Source organism: Lagopus leucura, unplaced genomic scaffold (genome assembly GCF_019238085.1).
Source record: "Lagopus leucura isolate 7727_CA_CO unplaced genomic scaffold, USGS_WTPT01 Super-Scaffold_73, whole genome shotgun sequence".
Lineage (NCBI taxonomy): Eukaryota > Metazoa > Chordata > Aves > Galliformes > Phasianidae > Lagopus > Lagopus leucura.
Genome location: NW_024962252.1, coordinates 18,713,970 through 18,732,022, shown reverse-complemented (window position 1 = coordinate 18,732,022; position 18,053 = coordinate 18,713,970). Strand labels below are relative to the sequence as shown.

Below are 18,053 nucleotides of genomic sequence, written 5' to 3'. Positions count from 1 at the left end.
TCAGAATCATCTTCTGGGACTTGAGCGCTTAACAAGTTCACTGAAGATGCCTGAAATTTTTGTGAACTATAGTTTCTAGCCCACACTCATTATCTGTGTGGGATAATTTTCATAAACTGAACGCTTTATTTTTAAAACACACGAAAGATTGCCAAACCAGCTTTTTTTTTTTTTTTTTTTTTTTTCCTTCCAGGAGTAAATGTCATATTAACACAATGCTGAACACAACTCTTAACAATCAGCTGCTTGCTGTAAGCACACACACTCATCCTCTAATGTTATGTCAGCTGAAGAAATTTACATGAACGAAACATCAGTTAAACATGGTCCTTTAAATCCATGTTAAACCCGACAACTAAAGAGGCATAAGGAACTTAGCTATTCTCAATATATTTTGAGACTTTTTGAGCAAAAAAAGACCCTTCTACCTAAATCTACTAAAACCAGATCAACCAGTATTAATTAGCAACTTGTAAACACCTTGATTGACAGTCGAGCACTCCACGTTGCTCTTGCAGTGAGCTGTGCCTTTCAAACTCCTCCCCATGTGCCCCAATAACACTGTTGTTACAATGGCACGTAGGTTTTACATCGAAGAAGCCTAATAATAGCCTTCTGTTCTAGAATGAAAATGGTTTGCTACAGGACAAAAAAAAAAAAAAAAGAACACAACAAAACAAAAAAACAAAAACCCCACCCTTTTGGGAGGAAAAAAGTGCAGCAAAACAGTTTTATACTCAGCTGTATTTGTTTCCATGCAGGCAGGCAGCTAATAATGTACATTTGTCAGTTCACTACTTCAACAGTGTTCCAGAAAACAGTGCTCCTGGCCATGACACATCAGGGCTGCTTTCTATGGTTTGTCATTTGAATGGCTTTCTGGGAAAAGCACATTGCAGCAGTTCTGTTTTAACTAACCTTTTTTGTGTCTGGGCCTATAAATATGAGATGTCTTTCCACTACTCTTTTACCAAGCCATATCTAACGGTGACTTGAACTAGAATGAAGTGGACATGAACAAAAACAGAGATTTCACTCAACAGGTAAGGAACTGACAGAATGATTTCTGAGCAGGTAAGCTGATATAAAATACTTTTGCACCTGCTTCAAGATTTTAATCAAGCAAATACTTTGTTGTGCTTTATACACAATTTTCTTCACATGTATGTGTTGTGTGTGGTCTAATTCTGCAGCAGACACAGATCAACTGAAACAGTTACTGCCTTAGAAAGCAAGTCTAGCTCATTTTACCTTCTCATGTCTTTCTTTAAAGAGATTATCAAAAGTAACAGAAATAGTGATCAAAAATCGGATTCCATTAATATTTGTAGAAGATCAGATTGGCTTCATTAATATGAATGGAACCACTACTGTTTGTTGAATAGAGACTGACTGAAATTAGAAAGTGACACTTTTGAGTCATTCTACTGAGCTGGGTGAAGTTGCAGATGCTCAGTTTTCATATAAGTGCTTTTTAAAGCTGATTTTCATCTAAGCATTACAATGAATACTTTCAATAAAGTTAAAAATACCTGTTATTTTGGGTAGAGTCCAAAAGATCTCTTTCTGAAAAACATGAAGTATAAATGTTCAATTAAAAATGCTAGAAAGATATAACATAGCTTAGAAGTAATGGCGCAGACTTCCTAAGGCTACTAGAAATTTTCATCAGGATGAAGAAATGGATACTTTTTATGCCAGAGATACACCTGCTCTGAGTCACTGGCTGCTTCCTAGACCATCTTTGTATATGAAATGAGTCACAGAAATTAGACATAAAAGTCTTGTAGATCATTAAGTCCATTTCCTTGCAAATATCTTCCAGATGAAGAATCAGTCATGTGTTAAATGGACCCTGTTACTACATCTCATTTGCACTGCTGCAAGTTGGAGATGACACCACCAGTGTTCTTTTTGGTCCAAAATGATCTTCATTTTGAGATTCTATCTCACTTAAGGGGATTTTTTTTATGTGGTGCAGGTGGCATAGTCCAAGGTAATTACTTTTAAATAACTTTGCCACAAGGACTATGCTGCCTTGAAACAGTTAGAGAATCAGTGACCTTAAGTAAAACTACTAATTGCATGTGTAGTATGAAGTCTTTGGATAGGAAGAGCAGACAAAGGCAGAAGTCAGATGTAAAAATAAGTGAGCTAAATTCATTCAATTTATTTTCCCATGAAGAACATTAATAATCTTGAGCATATTTACAAGTTTCAAAGCAGGAAGGAAACTCTGCCTCTGCTCCTACTGTTACTGTCATCTTCCTGTAACCTATGGTAAGATTGTGCTTCTCTAACTGCAAAATAATCACACATACCTAATATTTATGCACTTGAAGGTCCTTCACTGTGAAGTTTCTGTAGTAGTAAATCACTCCCTGAGAATCACTTCATCAAACAGGGTCACTGAGAGAGAAATTAGTTACAGCAATATCTTGATGATGTGCTGCAATCTTCACATCTCTAGCTTACAAACCACCAGCATTTGCATATAGTAGTGCACACTATTTTATCACTACAAGCAAAAAGCTAGAATCCCTCTGTATGCCCACAGTAACTTCCTGGAAATGCCTGGGATGTTCCCTGTGTTTCCCTCTAAGTCCATGGGCCAAATTCCCTTCTGGTATAAATCTGAGTAGCGCCAGCAGCTCTAGAGAAACTACATTACTTCCCAGCAATAGAAAATTAGTTCCAGCTGCCTGTGCTCCTTCACTGTTTCATTGCTGGGAGGCAGCTGGGCAACCCTTTCTATCTGCCGGGAGAAGAGACAGAGAAAAAACTTGGACATGGGCATACTTGTTTTATGCACACTATTGTGTAAATTCTTAAGGAATCCCTCTCTTTAAGACTTGACTTTTAGATTTGCTACTACATAAAAACATTAGTTAAACTTGACCATGCCAAACAGAAGAAGCTGTAAGCGGTAACCTGGTAGCAGCCCAAGTGGTTCAGAGAAAATTACTCAGCATTTCAAAGTTGGTTTAGTTTTGAAAGTAATCTCGAAAAATGCTCAAATAATATGAACAAGGCAATTGTTGACATCATTTGAAGAAGAGCTTATGTTTTTTTAAGACTGGAAATTAGTCTGGAAACAGTTCATTTCACTTTATCAAATCTGATTTTTGTGATAGAAAAATCCAAGTGAAGCAGTTTAAATAAATAACACATTCAAATGATCTTATGTTTTTTTTTTTCACTTTTGTTTTTAGCATATATATTTCTCTGTTTTCCACAGTTTTCTAAATCTTAGCACATTTTGATGTCTTGATGGCCTTTGCAAAATGAATCATTTATTCTTGAAAAATATTTATTAAGAACTGAGGAAGATCATCACAATTTCACCTCCTAACACTTATTAAATAGTGGCTAAAATTTGTTAATAATCTGAAAGAAAAGTGAAAACAAAGGTGTGATTAATACTGCAGTGCAGTTTACTGAGTAGCTGCATCATTTCTTTGGATAGCCAGTAGCAGGCACATTAGTTATCTTGTTGATTATGTATGTACAGAAAAGCTACTGCTAGAGTTGCACTGTTTCCTCTTCCACTTTCCTTCTGCGTCAGTTTATCCACAGTTATGCAGGAAATCTTTTAAAACATATTCCTTTCCTCAATTCTTCCTTTCAAATGCTATAGTGTGAGTTCCTTTTTCTCATTTTTCTGTCTCTGTTCATCAATACATTGCTCAGATAAATTTATAAACCCCAGTAGTGTTTGCATCTTTGCCTGAGGTCAGGAAGAAAAAGTAGGAAAAACAGAATTTTCCTTTTGCAACATCTGACTTTGTCCCACAGTACACTGCAGATATATTTTGAATCATTTATAAAATCCTTTTGAGGCAAATGTTCAATAATTGTCTTGGACTTTCACCTGTTCCACACACCAGAAGTCTCTGCACTTATTATTCCTCCCAAAGGTGACACTTTACATTTCCAAATGTTCTTGGCCTACAGATTGGCAGGTTACAGATGAACTACCTGTTGACAGCTCTGCATTTCATGATACAGTTAATGTTCCACTTCAGTGCTTGTACAAAGCTTAGAAGGGAATGCACACTGATTAAGATCAATTGTTTTAGATGCATGGCTTTTGCATTGCCACAAGATATTAAATGTCTATCATCTGTGAAAGCCTGAAAGCATGCCAGAAGTGGCAGGTAGTTGGTTTAAGTAGAGCTAGAAATCTTATCTGCAAAGGGCTGAAATATCTCTTGCTTGTACTATCCTGTATTCTCTCCACTTCCTACCTGCCATTATCATATGGGAGCTGAACAGCAGGATATTGTCTTGTTCTCGTTATTTGGCATGGTTCCCTAACACACCGCTGCATATCCCTGAGGCACTGTCTGTAATGTAAGGACATTTTCTTCTTGTTGGTCACAAACATCCAGACTCTTATGCATTCAGAGCAATGGAATAGATATCTAATAAATACAAGTAAAGCTGTTATTTGCATGAGTTGAAATTGTCCATAACAGGAATTGATGTTTATTCCACCCTAGTCGTCCTGCCTGTTCTAGGACTTGCACTGGTCCACCTTCACCAAAATGGAAACCCTCCCAGCAGCAAATCTCCCACATCAAGGGGATCAGCACAAGTTACAGTGTTGGAGCAAAAAGGCCTAATGGAAGTCAGGACTTGTGGAGCACCAATAACTATCAGTGACAGTTCATAACAGATACATCTTTTAGAAAATGTAAATTTTAATTTGTTGCATAATGCAGCGTACACTGCATAAATTTTGGACCTTGTATTTCTGGCAAGAATAATTGAATCACCACTTGAGTGTTCACTAACTAAGAAAGAGAAACAAATTTCAAAAGTTTCAAGGCTTTTTACTGAGCATGCCAGTAAATATTTGAAAACAAATGAAAACAGAATGATACTGAAATAAACGATGGCTAAAAAACTTCTATGTAGCTTTAGGATATCCTGTTACTGTTGCTATGCAGCAAAAAATGTAGGAGCATTTGGTAATGACATTAAAAATAATTAGAACTTTTACCGTGTTAATGCCATGACTACTACTTTTTCCTTTCTACCCAGCATGATTCCATGAAATTAAGTCATGATCACTCTCCAGCTCACTTGTACTGTAGCTCTTTCAAGATGCTACTTTACTTAATTATCCTGTCTTCTGTAAAATAAACTTCTATAAATAATAAATTAAGGAGAAAATTCTTAGGTCATATTTCCCAGGTGCTTCCCACACTGTACTGGACTTTTTCTGACTGTTGACACCCACATAAACTGCCAGACAGTAAGGCTATTTTGTGGCTCATGCTTCTAGAACCATAGAATCATATAATCCTCAGAGCTGGAAGGGATCTTTAAAGGTCATCGCAATCTGACTCACCTGCAATGAACAGGGACATCCACAGCTAGATCAGGTTACTCAGAACCTGGTCCAGCCTGGCATTGAAAATCTCCAGGGACAGCGCTCTGTATTGAGTATCTCAGGTAAAGCGTAAATTAGTGTAGATACAGTGTTCTCTGTAAAAATGTAAGAGATTTTTTTTCTTTAAAAGTAAAAATGATCGTGTTTTTTAGAACAATAAGTGCAATATCCCTTTCCTATGACAAATATCCGATGATAAAATTGCAGCACCACAGCTTCCACTTCTGTAGAGAAAACAAACCCTTTGCAGAGTAGAACAGGTACATTTGTTATTAGAATTTTGTTAATAAAATTTTCCATCTCTATTCAGAAAGAATTTGTTTTGGTAAAGATTATAATGTGGGCCTGCTACCTTGTGTTCATCAAAGCATTTAACTGAAAGGGCAGGTTTCTGATGTTCTGAGTTTGTTACATGAACTACTTTGTTTGACTCAAGATGTAAGTAATATACAAAATGATGCATTAATCTTCAGTCATTATGTTGAATAGTTTTTCAAAGACCTGTTAGAGGAACAACTGGCGAAAATTGAGTCTACCATTTAAACTGTCAATAGTGATCTTTAAGCACAGAATACAGGAATGCATTATAGGGCAGAAATGCAGATATTGTGGTCATGGTACTGGTTTCCGAAGAAAACAAATGACTTTTGAAGACTTCATGAAGAAGAAATCTGAAAATTTTAATGCTGGCATCCTCTGCCACAAAGGATGCTTCTTTAAATATTTTTCATTAATTAATTTGAAACTCAGTCTTTTCATGATAGTTTTCATAGCATCTTTCCTTTCAGAAAAATCATTTTATTTATCTTGAAATTGAATTAGATACCTCTTTTATTTTAAAATTATTTGGGCTTATCCATTTGGCAGTTGGTATTTTTCCAGCTTCACTCACGGTCTTGTATAACTAATAGAGATGTTAAAATGCTCAGTTATAAGCAGCTCTTGTCTGCTTTGTTATTCAGGAATGTTTCTTCACTATATTTAAGTTTTGTAATGTCCTTACTAGCGAGCTGGCTGTTATCTGCTTTCTGCACCAGCAGGAGTGCCCTGGTGAGCTCTGAAACAAGCTGTAAATAAAACACATTGCAGAGATTCAGAGCAAGGGGGAGAGAGGAAAGAAATATTTCTGCAAGCTCTGTTTTAAGAAACAAGTTCTATGCCTTGTTGAGTGGGATAATGATGGAAAATACCGTAATGGGTAAAGAATAACAGAGAAAAATGGTGATATTAATGATTATAATGGAAGCCCATAACGGTTTCCTTCCATTTACATATCAGATGCTGCTTCCTTTTCTTCTAAATGTTTTTGTCTGCCACTAGAAGGGTCTATTGCCTTACCTAGACAGGCATTCTGCTTTTGTGCTGATCATTTTTTCTTCTGGAAATTCAGAAAATGTGGAGTGTGCAGATTATTCCTTTGTGGAAAGGGTAAAGAATAGTCTGATACAGCTAATACCTCTTTGTTTCACAGTGATTTTACAGCTCTCGATTCCAGCCTGACCCAAGCAAGCCAAGAACTATTGGCAATGTTGCTGTGTTTTAAATACATGCTTGAGAATGTATTCATGACAATTTGTGACCAGTATGGAGTGATTTCCTTGTTGGTTAAACAGTACTACAGAACCATAATTATGACATCAGAAGATGGAGAATTTGATCCCTACCTTGATATTTTGTGAAATAATTAATCATTTTTTTAATCACATTGATATTAAAATCTTTGCTATTTCTTATTTTCTATCCTTTGTTCTTTACCTTGACATCAGCAGATTAATCATACTAATGGAGAGACAATTCAGGCCCATACTGATATTCATTGGGATAATACGAACATATTCTTTCTACTTCCTCGTTGCATCATCTCTATTTTTTTTTTTTTTTAATTTTTTTTAAAATTTGCCCCCCGCACAAAAACCCCTAAAATGGCAAAAAAAAAAAAAAAAAAAAAAAAAAAGTAAATCTCTTATTTTTTTCCTGCTTACACATCTAAACATGGATTTGCTCATTTGACTACTGCCATGGGAGTTTGGTTATTTAGCCAAATTAGATTGCAAAATTCATTTAAAAATAATTTATTTTCAGCTTTCTCTTCCCATACTTACAAGAATTGGTACTGTTCCATGTTTTAGGGCAATACATTTCCTCTATCAAAAAATAACAACAAACAAACTATTTTAACATACATAAGAATAAACATAGGTGTGATCATTACAAATGCTTTTTTTTCCTCACGTTTAAAGAGCACACTTGCTTGACAAATGACGTCACACTGTGTGTATTAACTGAAATCTATTAAATCTGCCTGAAAATTAAATTATAAAGGTACTTTCACCAGCTTTATTCTAAAATTAAGAAAAAGAATTCAGTAAGAAAATCTTACCCAAATAGCCTAATCTGAGTGTAGTTAAGTATTCACAGAGATCTCTATTAGCAAGAAGTCCTGGAAGTGCTACAAAGTAAAAGCAGCTGGCGGTATTACTCCCTTTCTCTGTTCTGTTTCGTTCATGCATATTATTTGGCTGTATATTTTATTGCTGGTTACAGAAAACAGCTGGAATTGGCAATGATGAAGTTGATGGCAACAATATATGTAGTTTCAGAAAGAAAAAGGGAATCAAAAGTACCACAAAGCAGTCTCCTCTATTAGAAAATGAGAAGATTGAGCCATCTCTCACCTCAAAAATCCCAGATTGTCATCCTCTTCAAGGAACCACTGTTATTTCAGAACCACCACTGCATCATTCTCTTCAAAACCTGACTAATTTTCCTTTGGTAGAAAACCACAGAGGGGACAGAGGCAGTTCCCATTTTGGCAGCAACGTGAAAGAAGACATGTCTGGGGAAATATATGACATCCCAGAAAATGCTGACAGTGGGAAAATAGCAATAGAAAAAATGCAGGAGGGGACAGAAACGTCAGGTACAACAAAGCTGTCCATGGCTGTACAATCCACAAGCAATACAGAGAAAGTTGAATGCACAGAGACAGTGTGTGAAGAAGAGGACAGTGAGAAGACAGAGCATAAACAAGAGGTCTGGGGCAGGATGGATGAAGAAAACAGCAAGTTTCATATGACAAAGATGGGTTCCCTGGAGAGCACTGCAACCACACGAGGGAGTGACACTGCAGTATCTTTCGCACCTGGCATTTCTAAACAAACTCTACAAGAGCTAAAAAAACTTCTGAGTGAAGGCCCTCTGCCTGCCCATGGGCCAAATTACAGAGGCGGGTCAAGTGGCTCTGTTAGTCAACAAAACTTGAAGCCCGTGGAGAAAAGAGCTGAAAAACCAGGCAGGCCATTTGAGATGCTTAGTCTCCATTTTGGAAAAGAGAATCAAAAGTACCACAATTTTCGCAAGGAGGAAGCAGGGCAGCAGAGCAAACCTCTGCTGGTCCTCAGCTCTGCAGGTTCTGACGAGCCACAACCAGCAGGAGGCGAGGTGGATCAGCCATTCCTGAAACAACCAGAAACTTCCATGAGTGCCGAAAGTTCTGCTCCTGAGATTCTGTTTGACTCTTCTGCAGGCAACTCTGGTAAGGATATTTAACCATCACCTGCTGTACTATTAAAGAATATGTTTCTATTGTTTCATGTGGTTTTGTGATGTTGCAAAATTTAGTCAGAACTAGAGAAGAAGAAAATCAACACTTGTGTGATAGGGATGGATCAGAAGTTGTACCCTACGTCTATGCTGCATTTTTTTTTTTTTTTTTTTTTAAGTAAGGCTTTTACAAAGCCAAGCTGCCAAAGAGTTCCATGCATAAGTGGCTACGTCTTATTCACTAAAACTGAGAGATTTCCTCATTTAAACTGAGCACAGGCAACATTTCCCAAAGGTCTGCTAGGCAGTGTAGAACTCTGAAGTTACTTGGCCTTCTTAAAATTTCCTTTTCAACATTTACAGAAGAGAAAATAGGCCCTATGTGAGAGAGGTGTTTTCAGTCATTAGCCCTATTAGAGGACTAGAATGCAAAATATCTAATATGAAAAAGAAAATGATGCAGAAAATCCTCTTATCTTCATGATGTTCAATAAGTTCATTTTGGAAGTGTTTATAGAGTAAATTAATTGCTACTAATAGGCTGTGTTTTCTTTGAATAGTAAAAACTAGACTTCTAGACTAGCTGGGTCAACAAATTGAAAGCTAAAGCTATAATAATGTGATGAACTTAAGCAATTAGTTGCTTTGTATCCATTCCAGGAAGGACAATAAAACCCATAAAAAATTGCCAGTTGAGCACATATCAGGTTAATAAATTTCTGGGAGCATCAGATAATATTATAAGTTTTTCAGGGTATGTATGATGCTCTCTGATCTATTTCAGTGATACAAGAAATATGAATATTTTATCTTCATTAATAAGATATTTTGTCAATCATTAGCTATACAACAGAATGCAAAAGAATATTAATATACAATAGTATTAAGTTATCCTGCTGTCTTGTTCTGCTTTCAGATGGTGGAAGCGTGGCTGTGGGTAATCTGTAAAGAATCTGAACGTATACCTAATTTTGTTAGCTACAGAACAGTTTTTGACATATCGTGTTAACAAATTTGAACAAATTCAGGCAACATATCCGTGAATGGTTGTACATCAAAACTGATTCATGGAACTGAATGAGAAATTAACAGACCTGAAAAAATACTTTATGTTCAAACCTCTCTCTCTTAGAATATGCAGCTCAGAGGATTATTTCTTAGACTGCTCTGCATGTTGTTACCTTAGAAGGTCATTTTTTTGTTCTTGTTCTGCTGAAAGGCTAGCAAAATTCATTGCCAAATGTAGATTACCACTGTTTTCTCATTTACTGTCTTCAAAGCCAGAAAATACATTTTAAAATACAGGAATAACTTGCAATGCAGCAATAACTGTTCTTCATTATGACACCATTTAAAAAAGTATAAAGAATTGAAGAGATTAATTGCAGATTCCACAGGGAGATTTCATCCAGATTTTAGCCACTTAAAGTGTCTAATCCAAGCTCATTTCTTTATCAGTAAAGAAAGGTAGGAATTCTGTCTTCAAAGAGGTAGTTAGAGGTTTTTGAGAAATTGGCCTCTGGAGTTTGGCTTCTCTTTCTACCCAATGGAGAAGAAGTCTGCATGTTAGCTTAGATTATTTGCCTTGCTGATTTGAAATGCTGGAAGCAACCTGGATTTATTCTTATTCTCTGTCACTGGTGATAACAACTGTAGGAGATCTATATATGAAAGCTAACTTTGAGGGGAGATGGGGTAAAACTGTTTTTTCTCATCTAAAACAAACTCAACAATAAAAATTTTGGAATCTCAGAGCTTTGGATTACACTTGACTTTTACTTAACAAGTTGTACAGTGTTGGGTACAATTTCATATTTCCTCTAGGAAACGGAAGTACAATCTTTGTGTAGAAGTAATAATAGAAATGTGTTTTGAAACAACTTCATTGCATATACTTAGTAGCTTAAATGAAGAGAAGAAAGCTTTGGATAAAATTCTGCTATCTTGAATGAGTCTTTGCCCTAATAATAAATTAATCAATTAATTTTGATAAGACATTGATAAAATACTATCCTAAACATTTTATTTACTGAAGGGCCTGAGCAAAAGTCTTGGATCTAAGCACGAATTGACACTGAATATACCTAAAATGCAACTCCTCATATATAGCAAATTTTCATATATCTAATCTTAATGATATTTAGGGGCAGACAGCCCCTGTGTTGCCACCAGTTCCATGGCAACAAAGCACAGTAGAATATTAGTAGGAAAGTTCAACCTTTACTGCCATACCATCAACATCCACCTCTGCCATCATGGGCCAGCATAATAAAATAGGAGGCATTGCTTTCAAGCAGCCCTCATATAATCTGTTCTGTTCTTGGAGCTTACCTAAAGTGAAAAAACAAAGCCATGCTATTCCATCATGTACATTCTTTATGCCCCATCTGCAGTTAATATATATATTTTTTACATTTATTTTTTTACATTTTGAACTCAGACATAGCACGGGATGAAGCTCAGCTTCTTTCTAAACCTCAATTGTCCCTATTTTTTGTTGAGCAAACCATCATATTTTTTGCCTTTTTCTTTCCTTTTCCTTTTGAGTTAACCTATATAATCCTTGCTAATTTTATTTATTTATTTATTTATTTGCCTCATAGGCTCAAAATCCAAATATTTTTCTTTAAAATAAACCAGAAGTCCTAAATCCTTTATCTTTCATACTGATAGCTGAAATCTCTTCTTGCTGTATGACTATATGTTTTATACTTATGGTTACTTACTTTATGATTATACTTTTTTTTTTTTCTTGGAGCAGTACAACATAAGATCCTATATTTCTTCTCCATTATGTCCTCTTTTATGTAAGATTCAACTCACCTGGTGGTAAGCCAGTCATCCTGCAATGCTGTGAGCAAAAAAGGTATATTCAGACGGTAATTCTTCCTTACTAGTAGAGATACCCTTTTTTTTCCTAGTAATATTGCAGTGTGGCCAGAATAATTAGTTTAGACCTAATATAACTGAAATGGATTCTCTGCTATTTCTCTGCAGCTACCTCTCCTTCTACAATGCACTAAAGAAGAGTTTAACCTACCTTGAACATTGTGCAAAGGCTTATTTTCCCTAAATAATTTTGCATTCCATTTCATATGGTGCTCTCACTCATATTTATATTATTATTTGTATATGTTATAGATTTTTGGAGTAGTATTTGTAGTTTTGCATTGTTCATATATATTTTTAAATATGTGTAGATAATTGATATATATTAATAACTAGTTTGTAGTAATTAGAAAACAAACACAAGTGATACCAATTGCTTCTCAGTGATAACTTACGTGGAAAAAGCAGATAGAACCATAGAACAGATAGAAAAACAGAGAAATAAACATTAAATGTTTTCCTGTGTACTATTGATTTGATATAACTATTTAGAAACTATGACATACATGCAGAAATTTTCTTTATAAAATAAGTCCAGTCTGGATTTAAAAATCAATTTTAAAATGAAAATCTGAACCCAAATTTGAGCATTTTGTGAAACTAATATATATGTTTCTGTTAGTAGAGTTTATGAATTGAAAATGAAGATGTCTTCATTTCTAAAGTCCCACGGAAACAATTACACTTGCGAACACAGTTCTCCCTCATGAGAGTGTAAGACTGTTAGATTGTGTATCTATGTCTGCTACATTTGCCTAACATTTATTTGTTTTCTACCTTATCTACAGTAGGTGATGCTCTAGATGGAGTTTGTATGAATTGGGAAAAGACAAAGTACTTGGTTTCCTAACTACTCTTTTCCAAACTTTCTCCATCACTAGGCTGCAAGGACTTAGTCTAGCCCAATTTAAATTAAAATACTGATATTAATTTTAAGCTCATTATCTGAAAAGATCCATCACTAATTATAACAAGTCAAACCTGAAAATACAATTCTTACTTCTTCAGTTAATTCTTTTGGTTTTCTTAATTTCGTTTAACACATATCACCTTTAGAATTTTTGTATTAATTTATGACATTTCATATAATATATATAATATATAATATATACTTATAATACTTATATACTTATATATAATATAAACTTATATATAATATATAATATATATATATATATATAATTTCTATATTAATTATTATTATAACCCTCAGGCTTCTTACCCTGGAGCTGAAGATGCCACTTGTAATCCATAGGAAGATCCTCAGAATCTTTTTGAGCTCTATGCATCTGATCAGTAGCCACAGTTTATTATCTGCTAATAGACTGCTGCTCGATGCTCAGATTCACAAGGAGATCAAATCTGCCAATTATCAGTAAATATTTGTTGCATGTTGTAAAACAAAATGGGATGACTGAAGTAGGATTCAAGTCCTTGTTTCCTGGATGACATACATAAATTAATGTCAATTTACATAGATTCCCTGCTCACTGGTTATGTCTTGTGAGTATCTGTAATAGCGTGAATGAGTGTTGCACAAAATTGAACAGGACTTCCTTATTCAATGTATATCTCTTTAAGGACACAGTGCCCCAGTGCTTTTGAGGACAGAGAAAAAAGTTGTTTCCATAAGCAGCTCACAGCTGAAGCAGATGACTGGAAAGAGAGAAGGTGTCTGTGACAATTTTTATTTTCTTGGTTTTACTTATTTGATTTATGCTGTTTTTCGTTTGACTTTTATATTTACTTAAACTTTTGTTTTTGCTTTCACTTGTTATTTATTCCTCAGGGAGCAATGTTATTACTTAATGTCTCCTCACTTTTTAGTATCCTAGCAACCTCCTTGCCATCTGAAGCTGAAGATTGGTACAGCAGCATTCAGAGCTTCCACAAAGTCTATGACTGTGGAAGTTTGCTGCCTTCTGAAGGAATGGTCAGACAGCTTTGTGCTGGGCCATTCTGCTGGACTCCTTGCAGCTTTGTAGCTGGGAGTCCTTGCTGTCCCAGTGGAAAGATGAAAAAGATCTGTCTGCTGTCTTCTGCTAAAGGAATTTTACCCCATTTGTGGTAATTTGATACTGGTGAGATTAGGAGTGTTCCTTCTATCAGCGATGTAACTTTTGACTTCCACTTGAAGGCTGATGATAAGTGGCAGCTGTTCCTGATTTACTGTTGGTCTGAATGATTTAAAAAAATTAATCTAGTCAAATTCTCAGTTTCCGTGGAAGAATGGAGGACTTTATTCCTACAAAGAAAGAAATACTTTATTTTAAAATATTGATATCATATTTTTTGTCTTTGGTTTAGTTAGTTTATGGTAGTAAATATAAATTAATATTTTATATAGTTTAACTTGAATAGTAATAATACATAGATTTGCAAAAGAAAACAGGCTCAGGGATCAAGAGGTTTGTGAAAAGAAGTTACTATTCTTAGGTCTCTAAAGAAAAAAAGACAGGTTTAGTAGATAAATATTCTTTTTATTATATTTCTTTATCCGTGCACTTTTTAAAGAGTTTAAAGGAACACAGAATCTGAATTAAATCAACTTTCAGTGGGAAAAGATTATCCAGTTGCTATTTGTGCTCTTAAACTCACCCAATAAACACACCGAGGTATTCCTCAGAAATCCCTGGCTTCAGTGCTTGATAGCCCTGTGTTTTCTTATCGAAAAAACATTCGAGTTACAGACTATTCCCAAAAATACAGGATTTTGTATGGATTCCCAGGAAAAAAAAAAAAACAAAAAAAACCTGTATGTTTACAGAAATGTTGTGTGATCCATATCTTTTTCTTAGTTTTATTTTTACGTTCTGCACTAGTTTGCCACTACTGTACTTTTTAGAACAGCCTGTATTGCAGCGTTCATTATTTCTTTTGATATGAACATTTCTCTTCACTTATAGCATCCAGCAGAGAACCTGATATAAACGGCCTCGGAATTCCAAGCCTCCTTCACCTGTTCTCTCACATTGAATTTATTAAGCAGCAGATGGCCAGGGACAGCATACAATTCGTCAGATTTGAATCAATAGACCTCCATGGTGTGTCAAGATCAAAGAATGTTCCTTCTCGCTTTTTTCATGTAAGTGTTTTGGTTTCTAGGTACACCTAGTGTTTTCATTGCTCTGTCCTTTATATATTTTATATATATGTATATATATATATTTTTTTTTCCTAGTGCAAGTAGAATCTCAAACTTAGAACAAATTATCTGCTTCTTTCACTTGTTATTCTTCCCAAAGAATGTGGACATCTTTTCATCACTGTAATCATCTATCCCTTGGTTTCTCAAAAATGATAATCCAATTAAATAGGGCCAGTAGTTTCTCCTCTTTGCACTTCTAGTAAACTCTTCTCTTAATCTTTTCAAGTTCTACACAATTATAAAGATTTAGATTTATTGGATATCATAAAATCCAATGAGAAAATTGTAACCACTAACAAAAAGAAAATGAGTAAATTAAAATGTCTTTAGCTATTAGAAATGTTATAGTAGTCAATCAGGTGAGAAATATGATTCAGTAGCAGAATTTTCTGTACTGATGATTCATTCATTCATTTTTAGAGGAGCCATTATTTATAGTTTTAAGTATTTCAACAGTATTCCACCTGGTTAGGAAATATTTTATCAGCTCTGAGCTTTCCCTTTTTTACGTTCATTCTGTATCCTCTGTTCCCTTTCCCATAGAAGGATAAAGGTAAAATGTAAATGTGAGCCAATTTTCTCTTGACAGCCACATAATTGCAGCTTTCATCATCCAGTGGTTTTGTTTTAAGTTGTACAGGTGCTTGCTTGGAGATGTCCTATTTACATTTCATCTATGTAAGTGGAAGTTCTCTGTTTAAAGAGAGAAGATAGAACTAGGAGTTTATCCCATTTGCTACCTAAGAGGGGAGCACTGAATAATTTCGCACTTGAAAATGCTATGTATGTTTTGTTTTTTGTTTGATTGTTCTTTTTTCTTCTCCAACTCAATAAAACCAGAAAGTGAGAATTTTTGGTTTAATTTTGCATTTGAAAAATGGTGAGGCAAGTGTTATCTCATCTAAAGAGAGGTGGCAGCCTAACTTTCATCATGAGTCTTTTATGGTCACTTAGCTCTCTGTAAAACAAATGCTCAGAGAATGCTAAAGCCTCATAAAGTAACTATAAAGAAAAGTTTGGCTGCAAAGTTTGCACATAACTGATGATTCCCATAGTTGTACAAAAAATAAGGAAAAACAAAAAAGGAATACTAAGTGTTGAACATTTTTTTCTACATCTCTGAATGGGAATTAAAAGAACAATCATCAGGATATTTGATGCCAGAATTTTCATACAAATTTTGTACAAGATTGTCCCACTTCATAGCGATACAGTTATTGGTCAGTATCTTCCACTTAAACGATTGCTGTTCTTTAGGTGTTCTTTTATGAAAAATGCTACTGTTTTGCTATAAATCAGACTTTTATAAATTTTACTTGCATAGAAATACCATTCAGTTATTTTCTCATTCTGTAATTTGTCATTCTGCTCTGTGTTTAGGAAAAAGCAATTCATGGTGTTGCCATGCCCAGAAGCTATCTTGAACTGACCCTGAATCCTAAGGATAATGAAATAGATTATATAAATGCAACCAATTTTAATTGTGACATAATCCTGAACCCTGATTTATCAACATTTCGAATTCTACCCTGGACCGAGCAGACAGCTAGAGTAATATGTGATTCCTTCACTGTACTGGGCAACCCTCTAATGACCTCACCTAGGCACATTGCCAAGAAGCAGCTGAGAGAGCTTCAGGACAACGGCTTCTCTCTACACTCTGCCTTCACTTATGAATTTTGTATTTATGGCATTACTGAGGTTGTAAATTCAAAGACAATATCCTTTCCTGCAGCAACGATACTAAATAACCATGACCAGACATTCATTCAGGAGCTCATTGAAGGAATGTATTGTACTGGGGCCAACATTGAAAGCTTTTCTTCTTCTAGTGGGCCTGGACAAATGGAGATCACTTTTCATCCAGCATTTGGCATAGATGCTGCTGACAGTGCCTTCACATTTAGAACAGGCATTAAAGAGGTGGCTAAGAAGTATAGCTACATAGCTAGCTTTTTCTCAGAATCAGGATTCTATAATTCAGGTGCTCTCTCACATAGTCTGTGGGATCTGAATGGGCAGAAGAATTTGTTTTCTGCTGGTTATGGAGCTGAGGAGCTCACAGATATTGGAAAAAATTGGCTATCTGGTCTCTTGGCACACTCAGCAGCTATTAGCTGCTTGATGGCTCCTACTACCAGCTGCCGTAAGCCTTATTCCAAATACAGCAAAGAATCAAAAGAGACTGTAAGTGCAAAATGGGCATATAATGATAACAGCTGTGCCTTTAATGTCAAATGTCATGGTGGAAAAGGCACTCGCATAGAGAATAAATTGAGTTCTGCTACAGCAAACCCCTACTTGGTACTTGCGGCTACTATTGCTGCAGGTCTAGATGGAGTAAAGAGGGGACTTAGGTATGATGATACATCCCTGGAAGAAAACCACATATCTGGTCTGAAACCTTCATCCGTCCCTCTGAAGCTAGAAGATGCTCTTGTGGCACTTGAAAAAGATTCATGCATTAAGGAAGCATTAGGTGAAACTTTCATCAATTATTTCATTGCCATGAAACATTATGAATTAGAAACTGAAGAAATGGATAGCGAAAGGAATAAATGCCTGGGGTATTTTATTTAGAGGAAGCACACTTCTGTACTGATGCTGTGTAAACGCATATACTGTAGACAAATATCTTGAAATTAGTAAATATATTTTAAAATGTTTTAATGCTTTATTTATTGCATTTCCTTCTTTGAAGAGTAAATGGCAATTTCATTTTATAGTCTGTATATTCTGCAAAGTAGAAAACTGATACTCATGAAAAGATATTGACAGACTTTTAGAATACTAGTTTTCATTTTAAGTGAACAGGCCTGCTGGTAGAAAGAAGAAAAGAGAAGGTGAAATGGAAAAGATATTCTATTTCGCTGCACAAAAAGCTCTTCAGGGGCTCTGTGAACATATTTATTTACCAAGTCCTTTCTTCCATTTCTGGTTGTTTCTCATTCTTCACAAGATCTTGGCAGAAAAAAACTCAAAAATACTTTCTTTGATCATAATGTTTTCTTACATTTCTTCTTGTTTAGTCTCAACAGTTGCATAGTTCAATAGCTGTTCCTTCTTCTTCATCTT

The 18,053-nt window shown here is 35.2% G+C and overlaps 1 protein-coding gene across 1 annotated transcript; it reads left to right on the top strand.

Moving 5' to 3' along the window:
• Positions 1-1,013: 1,013 nt before the first annotated feature.
• LGSN (lengsin, lens protein with glutamine synthetase domain) lies at positions 1,014-17,558 on the top strand. The gene is made up of 4 exons (XM_042895370.1): positions 1,014-1,043; positions 7,943-8,933; positions 14,737-14,915; positions 16,359-17,558. Exons 1-4 carry the CDS (start codon positions 1,014-1,016, stop codon positions 17,556-17,558), a joined length of 2,400 nt encoding a protein of 799 aa, XP_042751304.1.
• The last annotated feature ends 495 nt before the right edge of the window (positions 17,559-18,053 follow it).